Here is a 21,428-nt window from a genome sequence, read left to right as displayed (position 1 = left end):
GCAGTACGTTCGGCGCGGGAACTCGCCTAATTTAAATGATCCACGCCCCCTACCGGATCATTTGAATTACGCGCGCTTACGCCGGCCCCTTTTACGCTACGCCGCCGCAAATTACGGAGCAAGTGCTTCGTGAATACAGCCCTTGCTCCAGTAATTTACGGCGGCGTAGCGTAAAGACGATACGCTGTGTCGCCGTATCAGTGCGCGCCCCTTATCTGAATCTAGCCCAATAATAATACTTTATTGTCAGGTCTAAAACATGCATATTAATGTGTGCAGACGAAAATTGAAAAAGGGATAATGACACTTGAATGACCTATGACCTTTTCTAGAAGGACAGGACACAGGGACTAATATATACGTCAGGGACATTCCCAAAATTGGAGCTGTGACGTCTGCATGCTGAATCCAGACACATGACCCTGCTGTGTGTTCAGAGACAAGGACATCCTGTCAGCGGGAATAGAGCCATGCACCTTGTCTTCTCCTATCTCTGTAGACCATCGCACCATCATACATGGAACACTCTTCACAGTTCCTTGGATCCAGCAGCTCCATCCTCTCTCCTACAGCGCAGCCAGCCTCAGCCAATCAGCGGGCTCCTCTCATCCTCCGCAGGGCAGGCGGCTACTTAGAGGCGCTCAGTGATTGGCGGGGCTGCGCAGAACCTAGTCCTCGTCTGCAGGCGGCTGGGCAGCAGACTGGTATGACGTTCTATGATGTCCCCGCACTGGACATTGTCACCCTGAGCCATCACACACAGGTGAGTGTATACCTCTGTATACCTGGGGAGGGGGAGGGGCCATCCTGGGGGGTGGATGGATGAATGGATACAGTCATCTCTTCATTTCCTCCCCGCACTCCATCCATTCCTTCGATAGGGAATGCTTTTTCCCCATACAAATGTTTATTTCCTGCAACATTGTAACACACCCGCCTGGAATATGTTACATTTATAATGAGAATCTGCAGAGTGTTTATAAATAGACATATTTACTGTACGATCTATAAATATATATATATAATGTATTCTTTCCGATCACAACACATCTGCCCGATCCTGTCTGATCCTGTCTGTAATATGTGTTACAATTATATATATATTATCTATAATATATAATTATTTACCTCTATAATATATATATACATACAAAATAAAATGATTTTCCTTTCACCATTGTAACACATCTGCCCGATCCTGTCTGTAATATGTGGTTACAATTATATATATTTAGCCAGATTCAGATAGAGTTATGCCAGCGTATCAGTAGATACGCCGTCGTAACTCTGATTCCGCGCCGTCTTAAATTTAAGTGTATTCTCAAATTGAGATACACTTAAATCTAGCTAAGATACGACCGCGGGCGCCGCCGTATCTTAGCTGTCTATTTAGGCCGGCCGGTTGGGGCGTGTACGCTGATTTACGCCTAGAATGCGTAACTCAGCGAGATACGCCTATTCACGAACGTACGATTGCCCGTCGCAGTAAAGATACGCGGTTTACGTAAGGCGTTTTCAGGCCTAAAGATATTCCACCAAAAAGATGGCGCAGCCAATGCTAAGTATGGACGTCGGAACCGCGTCGAATTTTAAAATGTTTACGTCGTTTGCATACGTCGTCCGTGAATGGGGCTGGGCGTAATTTACGTACACGTCGAAACCAATAAGTCTTTGCGGCGTAATTTGGAGCATGCGCACTGGGATACGTCCACGGACGGCGAATGCGCCGTTCGTTAAAAACGTCAATCACGTCGGGTCACGATTCATTAGCATAAAACACGCCCACCTCTTCACAATTTGAATTAGGCGCGCTTACGCCGGGACATTTACGCTACGCCGCCGTAACTTAGGACGCAAGTGCTTTGTGAATACAGCACTTGCCTCACTAACTTACGGCGGCGTAGCGTATATGAGATACGCTACGCCTGCCTAACGTTAGGCACGTGTACCTGAATCCAGCAAATTATCTATAATATATCATTATTTACCTCTATAATATATATATATATATACAAAATAGAATGATTTTCCTTTCACCATTATAACACATCTGACTGGCTCTGCCCATATCATATGTTGAATTTATATACATATATATATTTTTATATAATCTACAATGCATGTTTATATATATATATATATATATATATATATATATATATATATATATATATGTACAATGTAGAATATATATATATATATATATATATATATGTATGTGTGTGTATATGTGCACTATACTTACCAAAAGTATTGGGACGGCTGCCTTTACACGCACATGAACTTTAGTCATACTAAAGGTTCCGCTTTTTGGGCCAGATTCAGAAAGAATCGCGGCGGCGTAACGTATCGTCTTTACGTTACACCGCCGCAAGTTTTTAGCGTAGGTGCCTGATTCAAAAAGCACTTACCTGTAAACTTGCAGCGGTGTAACGTAAAGCCTGCCTAATTTAAATGGGGCGTGTACCATTTAAATTAGGCGCCGAACGTTCTGTGCATGCTCCGTTAGTAAATTTCCCGACGTGCTTTGCGCAAAATTACGGCGCCCCAACGTGTTTGTGAATGGCGACATGCGTAACGTACTTACGCCGAAATTTTTTTTTTTTAATTTGACGCGGGAACGACGGCCATACTTTAACATGGCTGGTCTAAAGTTAAGGCATGAAAAAGCAGCCTTAACTTTGCGACGGGAAAAAAACGACTTGCGACGACGTAACGCACGCGAGTAGCTTCGTGGATCGCCGTAAAAGCAAATTTGCATACCCGACGCTGGAAAACGAAGCGAACTCCACCCAGCGGAGGCCAAGGTATTGCAGCCTAAGATCCAAAGGCGTACGAAGCCGTACGCCTGTCGGATCTTAGCCAAAAGCCGTCGTATCTTGTTTGTGAATCACAAATTAAGATACGACGCGGCAAATTTGAAAATACGCCGGAGTATCAGTAGATACTCCGGCGTATCTCTTTTGTGAATCTGGCCCTTTGTTTTTTTAAATAATAAACATGTCATACTTACCTCCACTGTGCAGTTCGTTTTGCACAGAGTGGCCCCGAACACCATCTTCTGGGGTCCCCTGGCGGCTCTAGCGGCTCCTCCCCGCATCAGATGACCCCCCCCCCCTAGGATAAGCACTCTCCCGGGGGGTTACCTTGTGGGCGCGCTCCCGTGTCCAGCATTTGCCGTCCATAGCCGCCGATTGCAGGACTCGGCCCTGCCCCCTCCGCCGCCCGCGTCATTGGATTTGATTGACAGCAGCGGGAGCCAATGGCTGTGCTGCTATCAATCTAGCCAGTTAAGAGCCGAGAACCCTGGGCAGAGAGACGGCACGTCCTCGCTGTGGGACATTCCAGGGCTCAGGTAGGGAAAACGGGGGGACGCCAGTGACTGATAGAAGTTGTTTTCAAAACTTTCACACTGGGTCGCTTTGCAGGCGCTTTGACGCTAATAATAGCGCCTGCAAAGCAACCTGGAACAGCTGCCGCTGTCTCTCCAATGTGAAGCCCCCGAGGGCTTTCATACTGGAGCGGTGCGCTAGCAGGACGGTAAATAAAGTTTGGAGCCGTGTGTATACCGCTCCTCCTCCACTCCTGCCCATTGAAATCAATCGGGCACCGCGGCTATACAGCCGGAAAAGCGTCTCTGCAAGCAGCGTCTTTGGGGCATTGCGGGAGCAGTGTATACAGCGCTCCTACACCGCCCCCGCTATTGAAATCAATGGGCAGCGCTGCCGAAGCACCTGAAAAGCTCTTCCGCATCAGCGCTTTTAACCCTTTCCTCAGCCGCTAGTTGGGTTAAAACAGCTGTATAAACAGGGGCTTTAACAGTGGTAAAGCGCTGCTAAAACTAGCGGCGCTTTACCGCTAACAGTGTGAAAGGGCTCTAACAGCTTTTAACTCTTCTGGGAAGGCTGTCCACAAGGTTTAGGAGTGTGTCTATGGGAATGTTTGACCATTCTTCCAGAAATGCATTTGTGAGGCACTGATGTTGGATGAGAAGGGTTGAGGTACAGGCCAGTCAAGTTCCTCCACCCCAAACTCTCTCATCCATATCTTTATGGACCTTTCTTTGTGCACTGGTGCGCAGTCATGTTGGAATAGGAAGGGGCCATCCCCAAACTGTCCCAACAAAGTTGGGAGCATGAAACTGTCCAAAATGTCTTGGTATAATGACACCTTAAGTGTGAACCTTGGAACCCCAGATGTTTTGGAACTACATTTCCCATGATGCTCAACTACACTGCAGAGTGCATGAGCATCATGGGAAATGTAGTTCCAAAACATCTGGGTTGCCAAGGTTCGCCATCACTGCCTTAAGGGTCCTTTCACACGAGCGGACCGTTCATCCGTTCATTACAAGTCCGTACTACTTAACGCCGCCACACGACTATTTACGTCCACAGAATGTCACGGACAGGCAGATGGGCGTATATATACGTCCTTGCCTTTGCGCGTGTCCGTTCGGCGGGCGGATTCCCTCGGGGAGCGATCCTGGACGACGGCGCGGCTATTCGTTTATAGCCGCTCCGTCGCGATCGCTCCCCGGAGCTGAAGAACGGGGAGAGCCGTGTGTAAACACGGCTTCCCCGTGCTTCACTGTGGCGGCGCATCGATCGTGTCATCCCCTTTATAGGGGAGACACAATCGATGACATCAGACCTACAGCCACACCCCCCTACTGTTGTAAACACACACTAGGTGAACACTAACTCCTACAGCGCCCCCTGTGGTTAACTCCCAAACTGCAACAGTCATTTTCACAATAAAGAATGCAATTTAAATGCATTTTTTGCTGTGAAAATGACAATGGTCCCAAAAATGTGTCAAAATTGTCCGAAGTGTCCGCCATGATGTCGCAGTCATGAAAAAAATCGCTGATTGCCGCCATTAGTAGTAAAAAAAAAAAAAAATAATAAAAATGCAATAAAAATATCCCCTATTTTGTAAACGCTATAAATTTTGCGCAAACCAATCGATAAATGCTTATTGCGATTTTTTTTACCAAAAATAGGTAGAAGAATACGTATCGGCCGAAACTGAGGACATTTTTTTTTTATATATGTTTTTGGGGGATATTTATTACAGCAAAAAGTAAAAAATATTGCATTTTTTCAAAATTGTTGCTCTATTTTTGTTTATAGCGCAAAAAATAAAAACCGCAGAGGTGATCAAATACCACCAAAAGAAAGCTCTATTTGTGGGGAAAATAGGACGCCAATTTTGTTTGGGAGCCACATCGCACGACCGCGCAATTGTCTGTTAAAGCGACGCAGTGCCGAATCGCAAAACCTGGCCTGGGCATTTAGCTGCCTAAAGGTCCGGGGCTTAAGTGGTTAAATGAAAATCGGACGTTGAGTTCACGTCAGACAAAAATGTTATAGTCTGCACATCAAGCTTTTGTCTGACGAAAAATTAGAATCGGCCGTCGAAAGCTCCGTACTAACGATCTGAAAATCGGCAGATCATTCGACGGATGAAATTCTACTTCCGATTTTCGTATCGTGTGTACAGGCATTGAGTTTTTGTCAAAGTCAAAAAGAATTAAAAGCTATTTTTTGTTTTTCCAGTAATAAAGGACAGAAGACAATCTACTAAACTATGGAGTCCATCACAATGATGGGAAGTCCGAAGAGTGTGAACAACTCTTTCTTACCCAATGGCACAAATGGCGTCAAAGAGGAAAAAACTACAATAGGCATACTGGGGAGTGGAGACTTTGCCAAATCCTTGACCATCCGGCTTATAAGGTGCGGTTATCACGTGGTGATCGGAAGCCGAGAACCAAAATGTGCCGCCGACTTTTTCCCACACGTGGTGGACGTGACACACCATGAGGATGCCATTTTGAAAGCCAGCATCATCTTTGTAGCAATACACAGAGAACATTATTCCTCTTTGTGGGACTTGAAGCATTTACTGAGCGGGAAGATTCTGGTGGATGTGAGCAATAACATGAGAGTGGACCAGTACCCGGAATCCAACGCCGAATATCTGTCCTCCCTCTTCTCAGACTGCTATGTGGTTAAAGGGTTCAATGTCATCTCTGCATGGGCAATGCAACTCGGTCCAAAGGATGCCAGCAGCCAAGTAAGTTAGAAACCTCTTACACAGAACCATCTTTATATCATGTATTCCTTTAAGTGAAAATAAACTTCACTATATTTCTTCCCAGGAGGTTTAAAGCATTTGTTAACCCCCCAAAAAAGAAAAAATTGATCCTACTTCTTTAAAGCGTGTTATATGACACAGTGCTTGTCCTGTGTCATTTGGCCCCCTGTAACACCTAAACAACCTGGCTAATCCTGCCAGTTTCTCCCCTTCCCTATGTAAACTGACCACGGTTTATCATGGCTGCTGAGACCAGACACCGTGGTCAGTTTACATGCCTCCATCATCAGCAGCCTGTATCTGCTCTCCTCTCTGCTCCTGTGTCCTCCTCCCCCTCCCCTCTCTGTCTGTGTGTGAGCCACCCCTCCCCCTCCTGCTGCTCTCATAACACTAACCTGTATACACCATCAGCACTGCCTCCTATTGCAGTGTCCCCCTCTGTGAATGATTTACAAATATAAATGCTGTAAATATCTAATTTAAGAGCCAAAATTGCGATCACATGACCAGCCAGCTCTCTCCTCCTCCCCTCCAGGCTGACATCAGCAGAGGAATATCAACCCTGCCCCCTGCATCTCTCAGAGGAGGAAAGGAGAAAGCTGGCCAGTCATGTGATCTCAATATTGGCTGTGAAATGAGGTATTTGCAGCATTTATTTTTATAAATCACACACAGAGGGGGAGACTACAATAGGAGGCAGTGCTAATGGTATATACAGGTTAGAGTGGCTTAACAACCACTTTAAGCCATTATATGCTAGTATTCATATAGGTAGATTCACAAAGAGTTAGGCCGGCTTATCTACAGATAAGCCGACCTAACTCTGAATCTAAGCCGACCTATGTTTAAGTGTATTCTCTAACAGAGATACACTTAAACATATCTAAGATAGGATGGCTTGCGCCGTCCTATCTTAGATTGCAATGTTTTGGCTTACCGCTAGGTGGCGCTTACATTGCGGCCGGCCTAGATTATGTAAATGAGAATTTACGACGATTCCCGAACGAACGCGAGCCCGCCGCAGTCAATTAACGTTGTTTCCGTATGCGATAGGCCACCTAAAGTTATTCCACCTATGAGGTGGAATAACAATGTTAAGTATGGCCGCCGTTCCCGCCGCGAGGTTCGAATTTTTTACGTTGTTTGCGTAAGTCGTCCGCGAATCGGGAGTTACGTCGTTTACGCCCACATCGAAATCAATAGGCCCGTACGGCGTACTTAGCCGCAATGCGCACTGGGAAATGTAGTCGCCCGGCGCATGCGCAGTAGCAAAAAACTTCAAAAAACGTGAGGTCAAGCCTCATTTCCATACTACACGCCCCCCTCCTAGTAATTTGAATTAGGCGCCCTTACGCCCGTTCGGTTTAGGCTACGCCGCTGAAAATTAGCAGGTAAGTGGTTTGAGAATCACTACTAGCCTAAATAATTTACGGCGGTGTAGCCTAAAAACACTAGGCTAGGCCAACCTAAAGTTAGTCCTCTGTACGTGAATCTACCTATCAGTATATTAGCACATTAAGTCAGACTTACCCATTAAATGATGCCCTCCACAGATGCACTGTCAGAGCTCCATTGGTCATTTTCTTCTGGTCTTCCTTCTGGGTTCACTCTGTTTGCCCCCTTGAATGGCCAAGCCGTGATGACGTCACTCCCACACATGCTTATGGGAGTCACATCAGTGTGCTGCCATAAAAAATAAACTGTTGCTGTAATTGCATAAAGCAAAGAGGTTAGTTCCACTTTAAAAAGAGCTGGGATCATTTAGGCAAGTTTTTTATTATAGAATTATACTTGCCATCAGAATAATGCTTGCTGCTATATTATGATCAGGAATGTTTCACTTATTAAAACTCCATAAATAAGGAGCGTCGTGAGTCATATGATGTCTTAAAAGCTGAAAAAAACCTGAAAGGCTCCTACAATGAGGTGTGCTTTCTTTTTAATATACTAATGACCTTGTGTGGTGTTTGCAGGTATATATCTGCAGCAATAACGTCCAGGCGCGCCATCAAGTCATAGAGCTTGCTCGTCAGATGAACTTTATTCCAATTGACATGGGGACATTATCTTCTTCCCGAGAGATTGAAAACTTGCCTCTCCGTCTCTTCACCCCGTGGAAGGGTCCTGTCGTGGTGGCCATCAGCTTGGCAACTTTCTTCTTCATCTATTCCTTCGTCAGGGACATCATTCACCCGTACTTTAAAAACCAGCAGAGTGACTTCTACAAGATCCCTATAGAGATTGTGAATAAGACCTTACCGGTCGTGGCCATCACTCTCCTATCATTGGTGTACTTGTCGGGGCTCTTGGCCGCGGCCCACCAGCTGTATTATGGCACAAAGTACCGACGCTTCCCGCACTGGCTGGAGAACTGGTTGCAGTGTCGGAAACAGCTCGGTCTGCTCAGCTACTTCTTTGCAGCCGTCCATGTGGTCTACAGCATGTGCTTGCCTATGAGAAGGTCCGAGCGCTACTCATTTCTCAATACTGCTTATCAACAGGTGAGAGATGCTTGAATGATAATGATTTAGGGCTTCAGATATTAAACCCACAACAGTAAAATCAGTCTGTATATGCAGTAAAGCATGCTTGTTATACTCACTGTGGAACCTAAGGGGTTAATCCTCTGCATTGTGTAAAAAGGCTGTTTAATCCTGTCTTCTCCTTAAAGGGTTTGTAAAGGAATTTTTTTTTATCTTAATAGCTTCCTTTACCTTAATGCAGTGCTGTTTTCATGTCCTCATTGTTCGTTTTTGCTCTCAAGTTGCTGTAATTCTTCTCTGATCTCCACACTTCCTGGTTGTCTGTTTCCTGATAACCATAGTACTGGGAGCTTTCTCTCTGTAGTCACTAATCAAGGAGGTGTGATTACTGTGTGTCTAAAACCCCTCAGCACCAATCAGTTTAGTTTTCCAAACCATCACTGCCCTGTATTGGCTCTGTGGCTCTGTACATCAGAGACAGGAAACAACATGCAAAAACAAAACTAGAAACTACAGATACATTATAGGATTGATTTTTATCTATTTTTAATCGTTTTTAAAAGGAATCAGTTAACTATTATGTCTCTATACCCTGTAAACAGTAATTTTTAGCAAAAAAAACATTTTTTTTATTTACAACTCCTTTAACCTCCCCTTCTTTCACTGTCCCCAATCTATCTGCTGATAGAACCGAGCCTTGGGGGCAAGCTGCACATGCTCAGTTTGGTGCATACTGCTAGAGAGTTTTTTATTCTTGCGAGGGTGCATGTGATCAGCACAGAGCCAGTTAGCGCAGACAGAGGGTCAGGGGCCCTGCAGCCTCATAGGACGATCAGGGGGAAATGAAAACTCCTCCTACAAGCTTTAAAGTGGGGGTTCACCCTAAAAAAAAAATTCTACCATGCCATCCAGCATACTAGCGCGAGCTACAGTATGACTTTATTTTATTTTTTTGCGCCGTACTCACAGTTTAATCCCTTAGTTAAGTTTCAGACTCCCCGCGGAGAATGGGCGTTCCTATGCAGAGGGGAACATGATTGACGGCCGGCTATGACTCGTCACGCTTCCCGAAAATAGCCGAAATAGGACTTGGCTCTTTGCGGCGCCTGCGCAGTCAGCTCCTAGTCTGTGCGCAGGCGCCGTATAGCGCCGTGAAGAGCTGAGTCCTACTCCGGCTATTTTCGGGAAGTGTGACGTGCCATAGCCGGCCGTCAATCATGTTCCCTCTGCATAGGAATGCCCATTCCCCGCGGGGAGTCTGAAACTTAACTACGGGATTAAACTGTGAGTACGGCGCAAAAAAATAAAAATAAAGGCATACTGTAGCTCGCGCTAGTATGCTGGATGGCATGGTAGAAACTTGTTTTGTAGGGTGAACCTCCGCTTTAACCAGACACTGATAGAAGTCACAAGACTGCTCTAACTGCTGATGAGAAAAGGTATTTAGCAGTTTCTATTTACTAAAATAATTGCGTGTCCATGTTCTGTGTACTGTGGGAGACCAGATATAGCGAATGCAGGGTCCTGGGTTTAGTAACACTTTAAATAAAAAGTGTAATTTTAACTACATGTTCATGCAGTAGGATAACAGTGAATGAAACTGCTTTTTCATGAAGTCTGCTCAAAGCCGAACTAAACTAAAAATGCTATTTAATTCAATGTTCAAAGCAAACTCACCCATCCATCTATGTTTCCATGTTTTCATTTTGTTGAGATATCACTTTGAAAAACAACCCCCTAACATTTCTAGCCGTGGCCATCTTGAGTAAGGGCAAAGGATTCATATAGCATTTGCTCCCTGTTATCCATCTGCCCTTAGCACAAGCATGCAGGTGTTTTGTCAGATATGGCAACCCGTCACAATTTGTAATGGAAGTGACGTTCCCGTCGCCACCATCTTGCTACACTCCGCACTCCTCCACAGTAAGGATACACTGAGAAGGCGGCAAGCGGACATCTTGTTACACCCACCGTTTAACTGTAAACTCAGTATATATCGTGAAATACGGGATTTAGAAGCCCGTCAGACTGTTTTGATGATGATTTTTGAAAGCAACAGTGTTCTGTTATGTTAGCAAACCTGTGAGATTAGCAGGCTGGCCGTTACTTTTAAAATTCAACACCAAGTCAGCAATCTTGGATTTCTTAATCCTGTATTTCATGATATAAGCAGAGTTCACTGGTAAAAATAAGTGTGAAATGCAAGACTGCGGGGGGTGTAACACGATGTCCGCTTGCCGCCTTCTTACTGTATCCCAGTGTTTCTCAATTCCAGTCCTCAGGCCCCCCCAACAGGTCAGGTTTTCAGGATTTCCCTCAGATGAAAAGGCTGTGGTGATTACTAAGGCAGTGAAACTGATCAAATCACCTGTGCAAAATAATGGAAAGCCTGAAAACCTGACCTGTTGGGGGGGCCTGAGGACTGGAATTGAGAAACACTGCTGTATCCTTACTGTGGACAAATGCAGGGTGTAGCAAGATGGCGGCGACGGAACGCCACTTCTGTTACAAATTCTGACGGGTCCCCATATCTGAGGAAACACAGGCAAGAGGGTGTGCTCCTCCTCCACTTCTCCTCCCCTCCTCCAGATTAAAGAAAAACAAAGGCCCATGAAGACTCCTGAGATGTATGACATCATTTAGGCCTAGGCCAGAAACCAGGAAGTGATTGAAGAAATGTAAAAAAAAAAAGTTAAAAACAAGTAACTATGATATATTTTCCTATCTATTTACTAAGGCTAGCAGCATAAGGAATACAAATGGTTAATGTTGACTGAGAGAGTTTAGTTCTACTACAAAGTGTATCTACAGCTAAAACTGTTTTTACATATATGTTTAAACCCCTGCCTGATTTTTTTCTTCTTGTCCCATTGAAGACATTTTCCCTCATTTTATGTCCTGGAGACACAACAGGAAGTGAAAATAAATCTCTCATAGGCTTTTATGCAGTTGAGTTTAGGAGCTGTAGTGTACATGAAGCCTTAAAGGGGTTGTAAAGACAGAAGGTTTTTTTATCTTAATGCATTCTATGCATTGAGATAAAAAGCCTTTTGTGTGCAGCAGCCCCCCTAATACTTACCTGAGCCCCATCTCTATCCCGCGATGTCCACGAGTGTCCCGGCCGTCCGAGACTCTCTCTCCGGATTGGCTGAGACAGCAGCTGCACCATTGGCTCCCGATGCTGTTAATCAAAGTCAGTCAGCCATTCAGGAGAGAGAGGGGGCGGGGTCGGGACATGGTTGCATGTCTGAATGGGCACAGGAAGCTGTGACTTGGCTCGGGTGCCCCTATAGCAAGGAGTGAGGGACCAGGAGCGTCAAAGAGGGACCCAAGAAGAGGAGGATCCAGGCTGCTCTGTGCAAATCCACTGCACACCGTATAAGACCCTCACTGTGCCATTATACATGCCTCACTGTGCCATTATTACATGCCTCACTGTGCCATTATTACATGCCTCACTGTGCCATTTTTACATGCCTCACTGTGCCATTATACATGCCTCACTGTGCCATTATTATATGCCTCACTGTGCCATTATACATGCCTCACTGTGCCATCATTACATGCCTCACTGTGCAATTATTACATGCCTCACTGTGCCATTGCCGACCTCACTGTACCATTCCATTCCCTGCCTCGATGATCTCCCTACCTTCTCCTGTTTGCATAGTATGTCAGACGGCGGCCATCCATTATTCAAAAGCCGCGCCTCCTCCTCAGGCTGTTCCGTGACAGGCGGAACACTAATTTTCCCAGCAGAGCCTCTGTTCAGTGTTCCGCCTATCACGGATGTCCTCTCGTCCGAGGCCGAGGATGAGAAGGCATACGTGATAGGCGGAACACTGAACAGAGGCTCTGCTGGGAAAATTAGTGTTCCGCCTGTCACGGAACAGTCTGAGGAGGAGGCGCGGCTTTTGAATAATGGATGGCCGCCGTCTGACACACAGGTACCCGGCGTATAAGACGACCCCCGACTTTTGGGGCATTACTTTAGATGAAAAAGGTCGTCTAAAAATTGTACCTTTACAACCCCTTTAATTGTATCAGGCAACATTCTTACATTTGTGGACTGTAAATGTCACCAGTTGAGAGATTTCAGAGGAAATTATGATTGGACTGATAAGGAAACCTTGTAATATCACTACTGTGTCCCTCTGAAATAAACTGGTAGTAAAGGTGTGTGCATATTACTTCCATATCTTCACTCTATTGCAAAAAACACAAATGCTTAGGTGACCCAAGCATTCATGTTTATGTCTGATCTAGGAGTCACCTTTGGAAAGTCAGATCATGTCAGCTTATCCACCCATCCTCTAAGGCCTCGTACACACGATCGGAGGAAAAGAGAACACGTTCTCTATGTAATCTTACATAGTTACATAGTTAGTCAGGTTGAAAAAAGACACAAGTCCATCCAGTTCAACCACAAAAAAATAAACAAACAAAATAAAAAAACACAATACAATCCCATACACCCAACTCCATACCCACAGTTGATCCAGAGGAAGGCAAAAAACCCCAGAAGAGCATGATCCAATTTGCTACAGCAGGGGAAAAAAATTCCCTCCTGATCCCCCGAGAGGCAATCGGATTTACCCCGGATCAACTTTACCTACAAATCTTAGTACTCAGTTATTTTATGTACATTTAGGAAAGAATCCAGGCCTTTCTTAAAGCAATCTACTGAGCTGGCCAGAACCACCTCTGGAGGGAGTCTGTTCCACATTTTCACAGCTCTTACTGTGAAAAAACCTTTCCGTATTTGGAGGTGAAATCTCTTTTCCTCTAGACGTAAAGAGTGCCCCCTTGTCCTCAGTGTTGACCGTAAAGTGAATAACTCAACACCAAGTACACTGTATGGACCTCTTATATATTTGTACATGTTGATCATATCCCCCCTAATTCTCCTCTTCTCAAGAGTGAATAGATTTAGTTCTTCTAATCTTTCCTCATAGCTGAGCTCCTCCATTCCTCTTATCAGTTTGGTTGCTCTTCTCTGTAATTTCTCCAGTTCTCCAATATCCTTTTTGAGATCTTGATGGAATTTCTCCAATGGGGCATATACACGATCGGAATTTCCGATGGAAAAAGTCAAGACGGACTTTTTCCATCGGAAATTCCGACCGTGTGTATGCCCCATCGGAGAAATTCCATCGAGATTACATAGAGAACGTGTTCTCTTTTCCTCCGTCGGAATTCCGATGTGAGTTTGGTCGGGCTAAAGCCCGTTCGTGTGTACAGGGCATAAGCTTTATTTTATTATAAGCAATCTGTTTAACTGTCTACAACGATGTAACGGTCCGTGTTTTTTAGGTTCATGGTAACGTGGATAACTCGTGGAATGAAGAAGAAGTGTGGAGAGTGGAAATGTACATCTCATTCGGCATTATGAGCCTTGGCTTGCTCTCCTTACTGGCGGTGACCTCCATCCCTTCCGTCAATAGCGCCTTAAACTGGAGAGAATTCAGCTTCATTCAGGTACCAGAACGCTTTTAGTCAGCAGACAGAGGGTCTTAAAGAAACGACAGTATCTGCATAATTTGTACAATTCTCCTTTAAGGGGGCGTGACAAGGGGTGTGTCCTATGCCTGCATACTTTTGCTGATAGGTGTCCCTCATTCTCATCTCAAAAAGTTGGGAGGTTTGACTTATGGAGTGGGGCTGCCAGGTATAAGCAAGCATGTGACCTTCTTCATGGGACAGCACGTGGACATCAATAGAGCCCAAAACACTTTTCAGTGAGGGGGGAAGGGACATTGTTCCCCTGTCTAAGCTTTGACACTGGCCATCACTGGAGCTTAGACCATCTCGAATGTTGCCGGGGGGGGGTTGGGGTTGGAGGAGATAAAAGCCTAGGGAGTGGGCTATCTGCAGACACTGTCCTTTGCCCTGATTTTGACAGTGTCCCTTTTAAACCTATTTTTGTGGCGGATAGCAGGCACTATAGCAGTGGTCTGCAAACTGTGGCCTGGGGGCCAGATGCAGCCCTTTGCAGGCCTTTATTTGGCCCTTGAGACACTATTCCCCCCAGAGACACCAACAATGGGGCCTTATTCCTGCCACTGACGCCAGCCCCAACAATGGTGTATGATATTTCTCCCACAGACACCAATAATGGGGCACTATTTCTCCCACTGACACCAATGATGGGGAATTATTCCTTCCAATGACACCAACAATGGGAAACTGTTCCACCTCCTAATACCAAAGATGGGGACCTGTTTGTTCTCACTGACGCCTGAACAATTTCTTCTCCTACTGGCCAACGTTCGGCCCCCTAAAGTTTGAAGGACTGTAAAGTGGCCCTTTGTTTAGAAAGTTTGGAAACCCCGGCACTATAGGGTGGCACATTGCACTTTTCTTGCCATTATTTGCTTGCTGACAGCTCTGCCGATGTCCCCTGCAATATCTCAACTGCCAAAATATGTGGAAAGTAGGCACACCACCTCTCCTCCATCCCATAATGCAATGCTCGATGCCTGAGCACTGTCACCATGTGGGGGGTGCGAGGCTTGTTCCTAAACCTATGCAAATATTGCCTTTTCAAACGTTTTTTCATAGGACCTTCGGTTGCTCCAGTAGTGCTTTGATTGTGTTAGGTTGATATGATGTGGCACCTTATGGGGTCACCTGTCCACCACTTATTTACTTTAAGTTATTTTTTGTCCATTACAGTTGCTAATAATCACAGTTGCATTGGCTTCATTGGCTGTTGAATTCAGGCTTAAGAAATTCTTCCACAAAAATACAGTATATTTGCCAACACCAAAACATCATCTTTCGAAACCCTGCGTCAACAATGAACTTTACTTTGGCTTGTAGTTTTTCCTTTTTCCGTCACATTATCAGGTCTTCTTCCTCTTCTCTTTGTGGCGGAGTTGGCAGTCCTAACTACTGCAGGGAGGGGTGTTATTGTGAGCCAGTGGCGGCTGGTGCTACAATTTTTTTTTTTGGGGGGGGGGGGGGGGGGCGCAAACAAATTGAAAAAAAAAATCAATTGCAGCCTCACTGTGCCCAACAAACACTGCGCCCATCAAACGTTGCCACTGTGCCCATAAAACGCTGCCACTGTGCCATCCAATGCTGTCACTGTGCCATCAAATGCTCCCACTGTGCCATCCAATGCTGCCACTGTGCCATCCAATGCTCCCAATGCTCCCACTGTACCATCAAATGCTCCCAATGCTGCCACTGTGCCATCCAATGCTGCCACCGGGCCATCCAATGCTGCCACTGTGCCATCCAATGCTGAAACTGTGATGCCCCCCACCCGCTCGCCATCTGCCCTGCAATTACTCTGTCTCGGTGGGGAAGCAGGTGACGACGAGCGGTGTCTTCTCCCCTCCATGTGTTTTCTCCGATCCTCCTCTCCTATGATTGGACGCCTGATAGGCTAAATCTCGCCGCCGTAACCTCCGTAACATCTCTAGAATTTGCCCCTTCCTGACTAACAACACCACAAAGTAACTTATTCACTCCTTGATTATTTCCCACCTCGACTACTGCAACTTTCTCCTCAATGGCCTACCCTTAGGCAGGCAATCCCCCCTTCAGTCTATTATGAGCGCTGCTGCCAGACTCATACACCTCGCTAACCGGTCTGTGACTGTTTCCCCTTTCTGCCAATTCCTTCACTGGCTTCCACTACCCCACTGGTCAAAACACACCCTGTCCACCTTTAGGAGATACCTGAAAACAAATTTATTCAGGGAAGCCTATCCCACACCCACCTAAGAACCATGCCCAAGCCACCTTCATCAGTTTATCTCCCTTTAGAATGTGAGCTCCAGGAGCAGGGCCCTCCTATTCCTTCTGTATTGAACTGTATTGTAATTGTGTTGTCCCCCCCCTCTACATTGTAAAGTGCTGCGCACACTGTTGGCGCTATATAAATCGTGTATAATAATATGAATATAATCACAGTTACGTTGAGAGCCGGTTCACACTGGGCGACTCGTCAGGCCTCGTACAGACGAGCGGACATGTCCGATGAAAACGGTCCGTTTTCATCGGACATGTCCGCTGGGATCATTTGGTCTGATGGCTGTACACACCATCAGACCAAATTCCCCGCGGACAGACGACGCGGTGACGACGCGGTGACGTGGCGGCGACGATGACGCGGCAAAGTGCGCGAACCCGGAAGTTCAATGCTTCCACGCATGCGTCGAATGACTTTGACGCCATGCGCGGGTTCTCGGGCCAGCGGACATGTCCGATGAGTCGTACTGACCATCGGACATGTCCGACGGACAGGCTTCGAGCGGACATGTTTCTTAGCATGCTAAGAAACATTTGTCCGCTGGAAACCTGTCCGCTAGGCGGGAAAACTGTCCGGTCGGCCCTACACACGGTCGGCCCTACACACGGTCGGATATGTCCACGGAAACTGGTCCGACGGACCAATTTCAGCGGACATGTTCGGTCGTGTGTACGAGGCCTTAGGCGACTCAGCCGCCTGACGAGTCGCGTCCCATTCTATTCAATAGAACCGTTCTAATAGGAGCGATGCAAGTCGCTCCGACTTAGAAAAAGGTTCTTGTACGACTTCGGGGGCGACTCAGGGCGACTTGCATTGATTTCTATACAGAAGTCATTTTGCAAGTCGCCTCTGAAGTCGTCTTCAGGACGCCTTGCCGAGTCGCCCCCGAAGTCGTGTCGCCCCAGTGTGAACCGGCTCTTACTGTACACAGAAGCTGTTTATTTGAAACCTGTTTGGGTTAATGGATTACTCCCGTAATAAGAGAGCACATTTGCCAACACCAAAACGTCAAGTTTAGAAATCCTAAATCAGTTTAGAAATCCTAAGTCAACACTGAGCTTTACTTTGGCTTCATGTTTCTTCCTTTAGCGTTTGCATGTCATGTCTAGTTTCCTCCCTTATTGCTGCATCACAGTCATACGGCTAAGGACTTACTCATAGAATGTTCTCTGTTTCTGGGAAATGTTTCCAAAGCTTAAAGTGATTGTAAAATCTATTTTTTTATTTGTTTTTAAATAACAATCATGTTATACCAGAGTGGCTCCGGAACGACGAGTCTTTCTGAAAAATACATAGAAAAAGGAAAAACAATCATGTTATACATACCTGCTATGTGCAGTGGATTTGCACAGTGCAGCCAAGATCCTCCTCTACTTGAGTCCCTCTTCGCTGCTTCTAGCCCTTCCTCCCTGCTGAGTGCCCCCACAGTTTGCTGTGGGGGCACCCGAGCTTCGAATCGGAACTGCCGTTCGGTCCCACCCCCTCTCTTTCCTGATTTGCTACCTGACTTTAAATGACAGCCGCATGAGCCAATGGCAGCCGATGGAGCCAATAAGGAGAGAGAGTCTCGGACAGCCGAGGGGCTTTTGGATATCGCTGGACAGAGATGGAACTCAGGTAAGTAGTAAAGCAGTCTTCCGCCCGGAAAAATAAATATTTAAAGCCAGCAGCTACACATACTGCAGCTGCTGGCGTTTAATAATAGGACACTTAAAGGAACACTAAAGGCAAACTTTTTTTTTTTTTTAAACAAACATGTTATACTTCCCTCCACTGTGCAGCTCGTTTTGCACAGAGTGTCCCCTAACCCTGTCTTCTGGGGTCCCTCGGCGGCTGTCTTGGCTCCTCCTCGCAAAAGCTTTCCATGGTGGAAAGCTTTTGCGAGCACGCTCCCGTGATACAGCGGCGGGCATAGCCGCCGACTGTATCACTCGGCCCCACCCCCCGGTGCACCGCGTCATCCGCTGTGATTGACAGCAGCGCCAGCCAATGGCTGCGCTGCTATCAATCCGTCCAGCCTAGCCAATCAACGGCCAGGCTGGGAACCAAAGAGGATCACGTGGATGCGCGCGGGACTTTCGAGGGGTCAGGTAAGTCAAACGGGGGTTCGGGGGGGGCCGGTACCGTCGGATGTTTTTTCACCTTAATGCATAGGATGCATTAAGGTGAAAAAACATTTACCTTTACAACCCCTTTAAGCCCTGTACACACGATCGGAATTCCCGACAGAAAAAGTCCGATGGTAGCTTTTGGTCGGGAATTCCGACCGTGTGTAGGCTCCATCTGACTTTTTCTGTTGGGAATTCCGACAGAAATAGATTGAGAACTTGTTCTCAATTTTCCCATCAGAATTTCTGACTGACTTTTCCTGATGAAAATCCCGATCGTGTGTACGGGGCTTTACCTGTCCTGGAGTCCAGCGATGTCGGCACCCGCAGCTGATGTTTCATACAGCTGTCGGGTGCTGCCACCGCCATTTTGGGTAAGGAAACCCGGCAGTGTAGCCTTTCGGCTTCACGCCGGGAACCCTACTGCGCATGCGTGAGGCCCCGCTCCTCTCTCCTATTGGCCTGAGGGCCGGGGGAGGAGGAGGGAGCCCCGCGGTGATGTCACGGGCCGCAATATTGAGTTGCCCCCCCCCCCCGAAAGGTGCCAATTGTGGCACCGGAGGGAGGGAGGAATCAGATGAGCGGAAGTTCCACTTTTGGGTAGAACTCCGCTTTAAGGGGTGCTGGGGACACTGCTGTACACAGAAGGCTTTTTATCTTAATGCATAGAATACAATAAGATAAAATAAACCTTTTGCCTTTGCAACCAATTTAAATTGGAACTGAAGGCAAAACTTTTTTTTTTTATTTCAGATAGATTAAGGAATGTGTTTTGCATACTTCTCTTTATATCTACTTCTATTCACTTCAGAGGTGTATTATCCACAATGTTTTGTTTTTAAATTTCTATGGACATTATATACCGGTATATGTTTTTCACTATTTAGCACTACTTAATGTGTTGTCACTGTATTATTTATTTATCATTTATGACTATTTAAGATACAGTTTCTCCTGTATGTATGCGATGCACTTTTTTAGTTGTTTATCAACTGTGTTTGCCAATTTCAATGTGATCCTAAATTTAGACAACTTCTAATTGTCTGATTTGCATAAAATATTCTGCAACTAAACGCAAGCCATCATTTCCCAGCGATCCTCCTGCTATCTCTAAGTAGGTCACCCCGTCCTGCTTCTGTCTCATATTCTGAGCTCTATACATGTGTTAAAGATATTCCAGTGCTTCCCACAATCATCAACACATCTGCAGAATACTGTGATATCAATCCAAGGTTTTTATACAGAAATATCGGCTGAGAAGTTTCCAAAGGTTTTGTCTATCTGTGGAGGATTCTGTAGGATCTGGAGAGAGAAAGCAATGCTTTCATTAACCACTTAAGGTAGGGTGACCAGACGTCCCCGATTTCCGGGGACAGTCCCCGGATTGAGGACACTGTCCCCGGACCACGTCTGTCCCCGGATCTGTCCCCGGATTCAGGGGGGTGCCTATACTTCTGCTGACAGCCTAGCCCAACCAGGACATGCAGCAATGAAAATATCCATCCAGCCTGGTTTGGATTGGTGGGCAAGCCGGGAGCGAACGACCAGCAGTGACACTGACAGTGAGTGGAGCTGTCAAATCCAGGGTCTGATGTCGGGATGGGTGGGGCCGATATGCGGAGCTCCGCCCCCTCTGTCAGACAGTCCGTGCATAAACAAATAGCCAGCGTTTATGCACATTGGCGGGCGGGGAGGAAGGTGGCAGGGAGCAAGACCATTTATAACTAGAATATATGTGTCCACAGCGGTGTATAATTCGGGTTTATTATACACCGCTGTGGGTACATATACACTAGTTACAATTGGTCCTGCCCTCTGCCACCTTTCTCCCCACCCACCATTGCATAAACACAGGCTATTTGTCTGTGCACGGGCTGTCTGAAGAAGGGGGCGGAGCTCCGCATATTGGCCCCGCCCATCCCGACATCAAGAGGTTGGCCGTAACAGCTCCAATCACTCTTACTACTCAGGCAGTGTTTGGGCACAACCCTGGGGGGTGTCTTGGATGTCCAAATTAGAAACATCTCTGTCCAGCATCCTTTCCTGGGGAGCTACTGACCTCCCCCTACAGAACAACACAGACCAGCTGCACCCACCAATCACTGCACCCAGGCATAACAAATCCTGAAGAGAGAAGGGGGAGCAGTGCAGTCACCAAGCAGAGACACAACCTCTGAAGAGTGGAGACAGGTTTGCTCTTCTATCAAAACTCCATCTCAACTATCTTCTGCTGCACTGGACTCTTCTCCACCAAGTCCTCAGGATCTCTGGAGCACACACAGATAGATTGCATGCTGCATACCTTGGCATCCCCTCCCCCTCAGACACTGTAAGTAAGGCTACTCAGCTACCTACAACTTCTTTCTGTTAACTAATAATGTACCAGAACAGTCTTTAGGCCCCTTTCACACAGACCAGTGGGGGTGCGGTGGCGGTATAGCGGTGCGATTTTTAGGTCCACTATACCGTCATATTTAACGTCATATTCAACCGCTAGTGGTGCTGTTTTAACCCCCGCTAGCGGCCGAAAAAAGGGTTAATACCGCCGGCATTGCCGACGGTATTACTGTGGCTTCCCCTTGATTTCGATGGGAAGGAGCGGTATAGGAGGGGCTCCTATACCGCTCCAAAAATGCGCTAGCAGGACTTTTGGAGCAGTCCTGCTAGCGCATTGCTTCAGTGTGAAAGCCTTCGGGCTTTCACATTGAAGCCTGCAGGGCACGATTTTTTCAGGCAGTATAACATCGCTATTTTTAGCGCTAAACCGCCTGAAAAACGTGTCAGTGTAAAAGGGGCCTAACACTGGCTGCACTTATGGCACCTCTAACAGAAGTTATTAAAGCGGAGTTCCGCCAAATTTTTTTCTTTTAAAAGTCAGCAGCTACAAATACTGCAGCTACTGACTTTTAAAATAAGGACACTTAACTGTCCATCGCGCCCGCGATATCGGCACCCGAAGCCAACCTGTCCCTC

General features: G+C 46.4%; 1 protein-coding gene across 1 annotated transcript in view; it reads left to right on the top strand.

The window, feature by feature from the left end:
* Window positions 1–426: 426 nt before the first annotated feature.
* Window positions 427–21,428, top strand: part of STEAP2 (STEAP2 metalloreductase) — a 39,985-nt gene continuing 18,983 nt past the window's right edge. Inside the window, exons 1-4 of the mRNA XM_040352449.1 lie at window positions 427–763; window positions 5,562–6,081; window positions 8,076–8,603; window positions 13,899–14,063. Coding sequence (XP_040208383.1) covers window positions 5,593–6,081; window positions 8,076–8,603; window positions 13,899–14,063 — 1,182 coding nt within the window. The 5' untranslated portion in view covers window positions 427–763; window positions 5,562–5,592. The remainder of the gene's footprint in view (window positions 764–5,561; window positions 6,082–8,075; window positions 8,604–13,898; window positions 14,064–21,428) is intronic.

This window comes from Rana temporaria, chromosome 5 (assembly GCF_905171775.1).
Source record: "Rana temporaria chromosome 5, aRanTem1.1, whole genome shotgun sequence".
NCBI lineage: Eukaryota > Metazoa > Chordata > Amphibia > Anura > Ranidae > Rana > Rana temporaria.
Note: the sequence above shows the minus strand (reverse complement) of the source record. Positions and strands in the feature narration are given on the sequence as shown.